General features: G+C 35.5%; 1 protein-coding gene and 1 long non-coding RNA gene across 8 annotated transcripts in view; one reads left to right on the plus strand and one right to left on the minus strand.

Annotated features, from left to right (window-relative positions):
• Positions 1-12,636, minus strand: part of LOC128089734 (uncharacterized) — a 104,510-nt gene that overhangs the window by 76,320 nt on the left and 15,554 nt on the right. The window lies entirely within an intron of this gene.
• Positions 1-12,636, plus strand: part of POLK (DNA polymerase kappa) — a 32,092-nt gene that overhangs the window by 3,308 nt on the left and 16,148 nt on the right. For 5 of the 7 annotated variants that reach the window (XM_052701412.1, XM_052701414.1, XM_052701411.1 and 2 more), the window contains exons 2-5: positions 6,315-6,493; positions 7,768-7,887; positions 11,057-11,209; positions 11,560-11,691. In XM_052701412.1, coding sequence (XP_052557372.1) covers positions 6,356-6,493; positions 7,768-7,887; positions 11,057-11,209; positions 11,560-11,691 — 543 coding nt within the window. In that variant the 5' untranslated portion in view covers positions 6,315-6,355. Of the gene's footprint in view, positions 1-1,368; positions 4,376-5,936; positions 6,055-6,314; positions 6,494-7,767; positions 7,888-11,056; positions 11,210-11,559; positions 11,692-12,636 lie in introns of those variants that run through there. The other 2 variants (XM_052701415.1, XM_052701410.1) reach the window with 2 other exon arrangements.

The following is a 12,636-nucleotide window of genomic DNA, read 5'->3' on the forward strand; positions in this document are numbered from 1 at the left end:
TTCAGAGAATGCTGGGACAGCTGCTACCTGAAAAATAGTCCCATTTGGCTGTCTCAGCATAAGCACTTGGAATTTTAATCAGCTTTTCTAGAAAAATAACATACTATTATCCATTGAGACAGAATAGCGAAATGGTAGTTTTGAACATTGCTAGTAGGGAACCCAGGTAACTAATGTTGTGTATGCTCACATACTGAGAATACAATTGCACAGTTCTTCCTGCCAGTTCTATTATTTCGAATCTCTGCAGGATTAAAACTGACATGAGTCCTCTTTCTGGGGTCTGCTCAGTAACCATCACCCCCAGTGGCTGAAGAGAATTGAGCTGATCGTTCAGAAGGACAGTCTGATGTGCTTGCTTGCACGTGTCTTTGTTGGTGGCTTCTTCTGCTGAGAAGCAAAGGCTTTCAAAGTGCAGGTGATATTTAAATCATTATCCAGGGAATGTGTTTTTACAAGGAAATAAGAATTAAGGAGCTTGTTAAATTTGACCCTGTCACCCGGAATGTTTCATTGCCAAATGAATACTCAGTAAAGAGAGGTGCAGCAAAACTTTTCTTGATGGAAAAGATGTGATGCAAATGTTCCTGTTTAGGGTGCAATTCTTAGCTCACCCAAATAATAACAAAGTCAGGTAGAATGAAATCAAATGCACTATTGGGGTATAACCTTTTAAACATCAGGGACGTTAAAAATATCCTTGTAGTACTGAGTCTTTCTAGTTTGAGCATATGCTTGTTCTTGTCTTACAGATTCAAGAAATAAAGCAAAGTGTTTGTTGGTAACACATTTTTCACGCGGCTTGGCTATATCGATGCAATAATTCCTGTACCCAGGCTGGTTAGCTGCGGTTTAGTTCTTTAGTAGTGGGTGCTGCCTCCAAACACTTACATGCAGAGCCTAGGTAAAGATATTTCTGTACAGGAAGTGGAATAAGAAGTGTAGCTGCATGGCCACCTGTTCTATCTTAATTAGCATTTGGGGAAAAATCAAAGTGTTGTTGATTTAAAATGTTGATTTGAGTGAATTGTGGTCTTACTGAGAAGGTTTCTATTTATTACTTATAGATCAGCTTTGTTCTGAGGTGGCCAGTGATGTGGTTTCCAGCAGTAATAATTTCCAGTCTAAGGAAGGCTGTCCAAGGTTTGAGTTTGAGAGTAACTCTTGAATCAGTCTGTTTGGCTTGTTTGTTCTGCATTCTTTTTTCAGATTCTTCAGATTCTTCAATTCTTTTGTGTTCTTTTGTATTCTATTGTCAAAACAGTTTTCATGAGTATTAAAATATGTAAAAAAAAAAGAGAAGGTGAGGCAATTGAACTTTTATAATTTGATTTCGTGTATAACTTGCTACTATACATTAGTATATTCTGTATTTTACAATTATATACATTTTTGCAAAAAAGTGAATGAGTTTTCCTAAGTTGGAACAGTAACTGCTAATTAAGAGTATCCATTTCGTTACCCTGTATGAATAGAGGAGGTTTCTAGCAACATTAAGCTTCAATTCCATCTTCAGTTGAAGTGGAAAGTAAATGCCAAAGGTGTTGTCTGTGACATTTATATTTTTCTCACTAGGCAGGGACACAAGTGTTTGTCTTTTGAGCATAGTGCAGTTCATACTACACTGCACTTGGTCTTAGTAAGAAGGCTGTAAAGCGATCCTTTATGGTCAGAATTGTATGAACTAAGTTATTCATCTCAGTTAGCTGTTTACTGTGCGTTCAGTGCTCTTCACAAGACTTCTATTAACATTTTGACCTTGTCACAGAAATTAAAGATAGTATTTATTTTCTTCTAATACAGTCTGTGTCCAGTGTAAGGGCTCACAAAGTTAGTCCATCCCCTGTTCTCCATGTTTATATGTAGAGATATGTCAAAATGTCATCATTTTGTTTTTTCCTTTCTAAAATAAAATTAGAAGAGCTTGAGGAAATATCCAAAACATCTTAATCAAAAGAAAGTAGGAAATTTTTTTTGGACTATAATAAATGAGGCATCAGATTTTCATGAAATGTTGCTATTGCAACTTCAGCATATGTATATTTTTACATATCTTGTATATTTTTATGCCATGAATATTAGATTTAGACAATTTACGTATAAAAGGGGGATTCCTTCCATTTCCTTGCAGCTGTAAGGAGGATAAGCAGTTGTGTAACAGTACTTTTCATCTCATGCTTTGTTTCTTTTGTTGGTGTGAGTGTCTGTGATAGCATAGATAACAGTTTTTCTTCACGAGAATGGTTACACAATTTACATGCATCAAATTATCATTTGGTTGGTATGACAGTTTCTTTTTCCAAGTTTTGCAAACAGCTGTCACTTTCTACTCGTAATGTTGCTTCTCAGCAAGTTGTTACACTATTAATAAAGGACAAAGTGTTAACAATTTTGTGAATGTTATTGCTTTGCAGGATAAAGCTGTGTCCACAGAACTGAATATTTTAGAAATGTGTTTTTTTTAAATCTTTTTCTCACATTGTATTTTACTACATGAAAGTAATAAGAACTGTTTTTAAGTTCTTACACTACACACAGAGTTTCTGTTACTTGAATTGCTGGGTGTTCAGTGGATACAGACAGGAGGAATAGTGCAGCTCACAAATATAACCTGTCTCCTTCAGGCTACTTCATGCAAACAGATGCTGAATATGAATACAGGTAGAAGCACTTGAAATGAAATAATTTCTATCTGTTACTTGCTCTATTGGTGTCAGTCCAACCTTTTTATTCAATTGAGTATCTGTGCTTGCTTCTAGAAGAGTTTCATTAGTGTTTTAGGTTTTTTTTTTTTCCATTTAGAAGCATTCCAGACTTCTAACAATGCTTCCTACACAGTAATGATATTCTGTGGTTCCTCTCCACCTTTCTATTTTGCCATTACCAATTGGCAGTTAGTGCTCAAGTCTTCTTTATCTTCAGATGCCCTTTCAGTAGCAGTTGAAAAGTTATTTCTTCTAAATAGAGATGATTCTACTGCTCCACATGCCCATCTCCAAATAACAAGAATAATAGAACAGTATTTAACTGTAGACTGCCTTCACAGACCTCTGATTTCATACCCTTCTTTCTTGCTGTGACAGAAATTTAACGTCCTCTAATGGAAACAGCGCAGTCTTGTAGCAGATTCTTGAGATGACAGCATGCCACAAATATGTCACAAATCTCTCACTCCTTGCCTAGACAGTTCTAAACTAGTGTTTCATTAGTCTAAATTTTTACCCTCTTCTTCAACGTGTTTTAGCTAAAACACAAGGCACCACAAGCGGATTGCCCTCTCCAGGTCAGTTTTCCATGGAGACCGTTTTCCATGGTGACCATAAACTTCTATACTGACGTTTTATTAACATTTTGTACAGTGCTTCAAATGGTGCTTCTCCTGCATTTCCTTTAAAAGTTGTCATTACTGCAGATGATCCACTGAGTGTTTTGTCTGACAGTGCTTTATCTGTTGTTCTATTGTAGCTTCTGTGATGCATTTAAATATGCTAAATATTTAACGTATTTTCAGACCTCTTATTCTGATAGACTCCAAGCTCTGTTCATGTCTCTCCTCTATGTATTTAAGCTTCTGTGGAGAATTGATGTCATGTTTTCATTGAAAAGAAGACTGAGAGGGGACCTGATCCAGGTCTATAAATATCTGGGATGTGTGGGGCAGAATGGCGAGGCCGGACTGTTTTCAGTGGTGAGTGGAGACAGGACAAGGGGAAACGGCCGGAAACTGCAGCACAGGAAGTTCTGCACCAATGTGCGCAAGAACTTCTTTACAGTGAGGTGACGGAGCACTGGAACAGGCTGCCCAGGGAGGTGGTGGAGTCTCCTTCTCTGGAGATGTTCAAGACCTGCCTGGATGCCTACCTGTGCGACCTGCTGTAGGGAACCTGCTTTGGCAGGGGGGTTGGACTCGATGATCTCTGGAGGTCCCTTCCAACCCCTACAATTCTGTGATTCTGTGATTCATGTCTTCAGATAAATGTTTTCTTTATTCCAGCTAAGGCATTACTTTATACACTTTGTTTTCTGTCACTGTTCATGTACTATTGGTATGCACAAGAGGATGAGAAAGTAAAATACACTAGGAGACTGACATTTCTGGGACTTTTTCAAAACTGTTTTATCATTGTGGCGTTTTGTTCTGATTGGATATATAGCAATGTGGGAGGGAAGGACTTCAAGGTAAACACACGAGTTAGTGTTTAAAGCCCTTGCTATAAAGGAGAGGCTTTATGAATGAGGAGGAGAAAGATTTGTACGTGCTAAGAGACATTTTCAGAAGTATGGGACCAGAGTCTGGAATGGGAAGCAATAACTGTATTCATGCCAAGTTCTTGAAGAGAAGGAGTGATGAAAGAACCAGGGGAAGTAAGGAAAGGTAATTTACCCTGAGGAAAGTGTTCATTTGCAGTTATGCCCTCTGCTTACCATAGATTGAAAGTAATGCTGGAAATACTGAGTAGCTAATTGAAGTGGCATGAACTCAAGATGAAACTTGGAACTGAAGTATGCAATGCAGGTTTTTGTTTTTTTTTCCCTTTTGGCTTTTGTCTAGCAGTCCTGTTACAGGCTCCGGTAAGTGGAAGATTAATGACAGTGTTTGTCATTGTAGTCTTTTGTTTGATAGACACACACTGGAGCTATGAAGCCTTTCCCAATCCCAGCTGACTGTTCAGTAGCGCTATAGCTACAGCAGTGCCAAGAGCTAGAATCTCTATCTGTATCTCCAAGTACTTTCTATTCCTTGAAATGCAACAAGCAGTATAAACAAATACAACGTTACTTAGCTGGTCTTGTGTCTTTGGAAGGTGTCATACAAAACAATCTGAATTGGTAGAAAGTGATTAAAAATTGGATATTTGTGGCAGAACTTTTAATATGTGTGGCTTTACTTCTAATTTCATTTGAGTAGTGTATTTCAGGAGGTGACTGTCATGAACATAACAACACTGCACCACTAATGTAAAATATGTCACCCATGTGGTTCTTTTATCACACACACACAAAAAATAGCTTTAAACTGAAAAATGCATAATAACATTTTTCAGTATGGTCGATAGTGAGTTCCACATAAGTCCTTCAGTAGTTAAAGCAGCATTTAAAAATACCTTCTAGAAAAAATGTAACACTCTTAGATTTATGTAGTTTATGGCTGTGTTTAACAGAGCTGCTGTAAGAGCCTGAAAGGATGTGACTTCTCCTAGCAGGAAGGGCTCGTGTCACAGGGAGCAGCTTGAAGGGGAAGTTTAGGAGCGAACATTCTTCCTGCATGAAAGTAAAGCTGAAACTATTCATTAGTCAACAGCTTAGGATAGGAAGAAAGTACTTCTGTATGCTTTTCCAGTAACAAAGTTGCATTCTATTTTTCAACCCAATATCAATCTTGGATCCTGCATATTTTAATCTGGTAGAAATGCGACCACAAGATTGTGCTCCAGAAGGCAGCTTTTGTTTGTTCAGTTTAAGATCAGCTTTTTATCTAAACAGTGTATGTAGATGGAAAAGTTCAGCTGTTCACTTTTGTAAGGCATAAGGGAAGATGTCACGTATCAGAAGTACCTGTGCATGTAAGAAATTACATATGGCAGCAATTGAGTAGTAAAAGTTTGGTATGCTCTGTTAGTTGGATGCTATGGCTCTATGAATTAATGGAGAAAAAGAACGCAGGAATTTTTCCCTGAAGTAAACAATGAAGATTTATTCAAAGTTGTTAATTGAAGCCGTCTGTTTTTCAAAAGATGAGCTGTAATTCAAGCAGAAGTTTTGAAGTTGAGCTAGAAATTACTGGGAAAATTTATATGGCACACCTCAAGCAGGAATGAGGACTAAATGAATGATGATCTTCCACAATTTAAAATTGTTTTTGTTTGTTTGTGTGTTTGCTTTTGGAAAGTAATGCAGCTTACTGTGTTTAAGATATTACTTGGAAAGTAATGCAGCTTACTGTGTTTAAGATATTACTGTTTGTTCTGATGGGATTGCATACAGGGATAAGTCTCATGTGTGTGACATGAGATGCTAACCTTTACTGAAGCTGATGAAGCACAATTATTTCTGGTAAGGGGACTTTTGAAAGTTTGTTTTTTAGTTCTAAAGAAGTAAAACCTTATTGTTTCCAAAGACTGATAATGGCTTTATTTGGTGATTATGGAAGGTCAGCCACTTTACACAAATATGTCTTCATATTTGTGATGTATGTGTTGTTTTCATGAACAAATATACAGCAAATGAGTTCTACAAATTACTTTTGTATTGTTCAGCTGGAACTTAGAAACAAGTACATAACTTAAATTCTTTTTTTCTTTTTTTCTTTCCAGGTACTAAATCTCAGGAAAGATATTGGTCTTCAGAAAGTACTATGGACAACGGGAAAAATGCTGATAACAGCTCTTATAATGGGGGAGCTCTGCTTAGAATGGGCCTCAATGATAACAAAGCTGGAATGCAAGGTTTGGATAAAGAGAAAATTAATAAAATCATCATGGAAGCTTCCAAGGTTGGTTTGAATGTATTTATTTATTTTTCCTTGCCAGCATTTCTACTCATATCTCCTTTCCCATAATAGATAAAGTTGATGTGAATGGATTTTTAATGTTTTCAGTAGAATTCCTTTGTCCTTTCCTTTTTGTCCTTTGTCTCAAGTGATTCTTGAGAGGGGTGGTTAGAAGCATGCAGTTTTGTGCCAAAGATACGCAAAAGAAATCACACCTCTACAAAGCACTGGAATATTAGTCCTCTTACTTTTTTTTTTCTTAAACGGCCGGCAGATGCGACTATACGGGGATAACACTTCATTCAGGCAGCTCTATATTTTTTTTCTTTTTCTTTCATGAATGTTTATTTCATTTGATGTTGCTGTATCCCAAGGTTATTTGCATAATATTTTTGCTCAGGAATTTGTGTGTCACTCTATTATGTCCAAACCATACCAAGCTTACCACAGTGGTAAGAAAGTGTTTTTTGTTGGTGCTTTACACACTCTGGGGTAAACTCAGAGATAAGGAACGTGCTAGAAAAAGCATTTATTTAGCAAGCATACTTTATTTGTGTTTCCACTTCAACAGTACTTTATGTAGTGTTAAGACTCTTGTTGATATAGATGTTTCCTGTCCTTATTGTGTCCATTAGTTCTTGAAAAGTTAGCTCTTTGTCAGAAATATGTTCATAATTACATATGGAGAAGTTATTTCTCAGGGACAGTTACTGTTTAATCACCTGTGTTGAAATGGAATGAACTGTGAAAAGGGCTTTCAAAACCAATAATAGGTTTCTTTGTATTAGGCTACATTTCTGTAAGTAAAGTAGGAGAATGTAATGCCATGTATGGATCAAGAAATCTGAAAATAAGTTTCTATTCTTTCTGAAACTTTCCTTCTTTTTTAGTTCTTTCAAAATTAAACTTACGAACTCTATCCACAGTTCTGCTATGGTAAGATTTTACATAATTTCAACTTTGAAATACTGCAGGGGATCTCAGAGAAGAACTTCTTTAATAAGTCTTAAATACTGGGCAGCTCTTCATCCTAACATTTTCTTATTGAATTCTTTCAGCAAGAGTTAACAAGTCATGCTTGATTGCTGAGGGGAAAAAAGATGATGTGTATGTCTGATATTGAAAGAAAACATCAATCTCTCTTGTTTATCAGCTGTCTGAAAATCCAAAGTATTCATTACTGTGTTTCACACTTTCTATATTTAAAGATCAAATTTTTACTTTACTAGATGAAAAGACAAATTAAAACCTTACAGTTTTTTGTAATTTTCTTCCAGGGCTCCAAATTTTTTGAAAATGAGCTCAAAAAAGATCAACAGGTTAACCAACGAATTGAGAAAATGATGCAGCTTAAGGAGAAAATTACACAACAACAGCTATTGAAAGCACGGTTGCAGGTACTCATCCTGTACATTTTTATTTTATTTTACTTTATTTTATTTTATTTTATTTTGAGAAGATGATGCATAAACTTTTCAATGGGATTTAATTTGCTGCATTAAATTTTGTTGATAAGCACAGCATTGGATACTGTTTACATGTCAGTCATGCAAGTACATTTTGTACAGTGATTTAAGGATGTAAGTGTAATAAAACATTCCTAGAAAAAGATTAAGTAAGTTTTAAAACATACATGATTTTTTTTTTTTTAATTAGAATTCTTCATTCTCGTCCTTCTAAATCCAGACAGTTTGAAGGGATATCATTATGGTTTCTGGAACAGCTTTATTAAGTACTTTGTTAATAAATAAAATAGCATTCTTCAGTATTAGAAAAAATATATTTTTGTGTTAATGACCCTCAATGAAATGAAGATGGTCAGAGCTTTCAGCTCCTTCCGGTTAACATATTCTTTATCTATGCTTTGTAATGGAAGGTAAGAAGTCAGATGAAATACATGTGTCTTAAACTAGAAGGATGGAGGGACTATTATTCTTTTCATATGCTAATAGTAGATAACAATATCCTAAATCGTTCTCTGCGGTAGATACTGTTAGAAGAAAACTACAACAGGTTGCACACTACATTCGTAGATAGGCGTAATTAAAGTTACTTGTAGTGGCTTAATTCACTTCCTTTCTGATTTGTACTGTGATTCAGTCTTTAATTACATGATTGCATGCCGTTTTTTTCTCTAATAGGATTCCTGTTTCATTCAGTGTGCAGTACAGACACAGTTCAGTGAGTGAGCAATTATTTACTGTTGTCCTCATTGCTCAGTGGATGGCCCCAAGGCTTATTTGTTCTACACTAGACTAATCCAGCTTTAAATGTAGAATTGCTGTCTTCTTCATAGGCTTTTCTGTGTTGTACACTACGTATTGAAAATTCTTTAAATTATTCTTGCAAAACTCCAGCAAAGTAGTGTGATATTTTTATTTTGTAGATGAGAAGCTGAGGTATATTTCCTGAGCTGTTTTCTCAACCTTCAATGTCTGAGGTCACCTTTGTCCTACATTAGTTCCTTAATACAATCTGTGTAGTACTTAATCAGCTTCTCTAAATTTTTCAGATACAGGTATACCTAAGTCTCATTATCATCTTTAGCTTTCTTCCTATCGCTTTCTTTATTTCAGTCACACTCTTCATTTCAATACTGCCTTCTTGAAATACTGTGAAAGAACTTGTTCTCCTAGAATGTGTAACTAGGAGATGTTTTGGAATTACAACATATACATATATTTGGAAATATATGCATATATCTGCATGCATGCTGCAAGTTTTCATCTTCAAGTTAAGTCTTGTTTGTAGGGTGCTTAGAGACTGAGATACAGCTTCCTAAGCTGGCAATCTGTACAGGATCTCTAATGTAAAATCAAAGCAATAAAAAAAATTTCTCACTTACTGATTTGTTGGACAAAATCTGGGTTATATCCTGGAAACAGTAGCATAAATGAATGTTTTAATATCTTAATTTGATTATGCAGTTTAAGATAGGAATTGTGTGTCTTGCATATTTTACGTTCTCCAACAATGTAAGAAACTTTTTTTTCCCATGTGTTGCATTATGTAAATAGCTAATAAATAGTAAATAGTAAATAGTAAATAGCCTGCATTAACTTTTAGTTGGGCCCTTAATTTCTCTAAACTAGTATGTTTAGCCTTGGGAGCATACTGTATTCTTCTGTATGGAATAGCCTACCTTGAGGTCCTGTTTCACCTCTACAGCGAAGGTGGAACAAAGAAGAGAAAAGACTAAGTAAGTCATTATTCAGCAATTTGTTCGGGACATTCAAAGCCACTTGTCTTTGTTCAAGTATCTTCAGCCTCAAAGGCTGAGATTTTAGAGTAGTTTTTTGTTTATTTTATTAAGTAGCTCTGTGAGGGAAAAAAAGAGCAACAAAGAACAACTCTTGCAGTGACTGGGCAAATTGCACATAACTGTTCCTTTTCAAGACCGTAAAATAATTACAGTTGAGCCAGAGACATTTCTGTGATGGTACCTTGATTTCACGAATGTTTGTGAACGTCCTTGTTCTTTACACACACAGTGAAACTTCTGTTCCTTTTCACTACATGCATTTCTTGAGCTCTAATGTGTGTGAAGCTCACTGTTTCTTTTCTAATCGCAACAACTTTTTGTTTGTGGAAATAGAGGTTAGCATAGTCATTAGTATGATTAGGCAATCATAGTTTGATAGCACTTCCTTTGTTCTCCTTTTTTGATGTTTTCTCTTTTGCTTCTAGACTGTTGTATGGTAATGACAACATAGTCACCTTAAGTCAGTAGGTCTTAAAAATTTTCTATTAAGTAATACGCTCATACTTTCTAGTGACACTCACGCACTTCATACTGCATTTGTAGTTGAATGATATTTCAGAAACAAGCACAAAGTCTCCAGCTCTCTCAATAAAAGAATGCAAATAAATTAAGAAAAACAGTTTAAGGTATTTTTGTGGAGAAACCTATGTCTGACTGATTCAGAACACTGAGGGACTGATCAAACCCACAATCTACTTGTAGGAGAAAAATCTTTAACTCCTGAAGAGAAACAAAGTACTTTCTAACCCTTTTCTATGTACAGTTGCCATACTGTTCTGCTTGCAGTCCAGCCTTTTAATACATATTCCTGTAACAAATGCTGAAGAATTTTACAAAGGTATTAACAGCAGCTTTCTTTGCAGTAAATGAAACTGTCTGAGACCTTGTTTCTCACAAAGTAAGATTGACTGTACTGCCTTTTGAGTTGCTGGTCTTTTTTCATGTGAAAAATTTGAGCCAATTCCCTGAAGAGTGATAGGTTCAGCTAGGTGTATTGGAAATTCACATTCTATTAATGTATTTTCATCTGTTTGTTTATTTTTTAAATAATGTCTGTGACAGTAGCTGAAGCAGCATCTTCATCCCAGTTACTGTCTGAATTTGTTTGGTTTTTTTTTTCCACTGGTGAGGAGTTTGTTGCTTTTTGTACCATTTGCTCTAGCAGTGTTTTAGGCAAGTGTCACCAGAAACGTGTTTTTTTTCTTAAACAGCATGCCATATACATCAAAATTATTGAAATCGTGTGTACTTTTGAACTTCTGCAAGGTTAACAGTTTTTTTAATTATTACTTTATTTTGTTCAGGTGGACAAACTTGTGATGGAACTGGAACAGAGTCGCAACCTTAGTTGTACTATTGTACACATTGACATGGATGCCTTCTATGCAGCTGTGGAAATGAGAGACAATCCAGAGCTGAAGGAAAAGCCTATTGCAGTGGGATCAATGAGCATGTTGGTAAGACCAAATGTCAAGCTAACATAGAAATTAATTGCATTAATCTAAAAATGTGATAAAATGTACAATAATAGCATATAATAAAGAGAAGTTTCATGACTTTCTGGAAAAAATAACAAGAGTGGTAGAGGAAGTGTCTATTCTAGACCACGTTAAGCTGAACTTTGTTTTTCAGTAGAAAGTGTAATAATGAAAGGGTGCGAACAGACCAGAGAGGGGAAAAGAATATATTATTTTCATCCTATTCACTCTTTTCTGTGTACAGTTCCATGATCAGAATTTGATTTAACATTAAGTGTCATTGAGTAAACCTTGATTACCAAATACTAAACTTCTTCTCTTCTTCCAAGTCCACCTCAAACTACCATGCTAGGAGATTTGGTGTACGTGCAGCCATGCCCGGATTTATTGCCAAAAAGCTGTGTCCACATCTAACTATAGTACCGTTAAACTTTGAAAAATACAGAAAAGTGAGTAAAGAGGTAGGTCTGGAAAAATGAAAAATATTCTAACTAAAGATGGGTGTACTTTGTTTTAGACTTTATCAGTTTTAGATAATGAGATGTGGCAGCATAAATGTTACATTAGAATATGTTTGAACCTGTTTAGAATCTTGGATTTTGCAACACATATACCTCATTTGTTGTTTGATGGTAGTAAAGTATTAAAAGTTACAGTTGTTTTGGTTTTATATTTGTGATTTTTTTGAGATTTGGATTTATTTTGCTTTGTTAGTAAAAACTGAGCTGTGAATCTTATCATTGATTGTTTAAGGGAAGATGAGATGCATATGATCAAATATTGTGATTCCTAATAATTGGAGCTAAACTTATAAAATATAATGCAGTCAAATTTTCCTTCTTGCTAAAAAATAAAAAAGAATAATAAAAGGGAGGGAAGGGGTGAAGAGAAGCAGTAAAATGAGAGATTTTATTTGTCCTATTAATTTAATATATTGTTTTGGAGGATGCACTCAAAATTAATGATTTTGGGGTAAGGTTTGCTAGTGACTCTGACTGGAGCTCTTAAACTGCTGCTATACCAAATTGTTTGAGTATGATTTAAAATGTGGGCTTTTCTTATGCTTTGCGTATCTGATGTCTGACGGACAGTGCAGATAGATAAACCAGCTAACGTGCTTCTTCTCAACTTCTGTCAGTTTCCCAGATTCCCAGAGTTTTGTTCAAGTACTTACAGTAGTGACTGTGAACCTAATGCCAATGGAGTGCTTATTCACCGAGCTTAGTGACCTGTACAGTAAAACACCATGTCAGAACCACTTTTCTTGCTCAGTATTGATGTCTTGGTACTTGGGAGAAGTAGTGCTATAATTTTGTAATATCAAAAAATTATTTGCTCTATAAATGTCTTTAATGGTGAATGGTCATCTTGAATTTTCAGAGTATGTTTGCTCACCTAATGATTGT

This window comes from Tympanuchus pallidicinctus, unplaced genomic scaffold, assembly GCF_026119805.1.
Source record: "Tympanuchus pallidicinctus isolate F22 unplaced genomic scaffold, pur_lepc_1.0 scaffold4, whole genome shotgun sequence".
Lineage (NCBI taxonomy): Eukaryota > Metazoa > Chordata > Aves > Galliformes > Phasianidae > Tympanuchus > Tympanuchus pallidicinctus.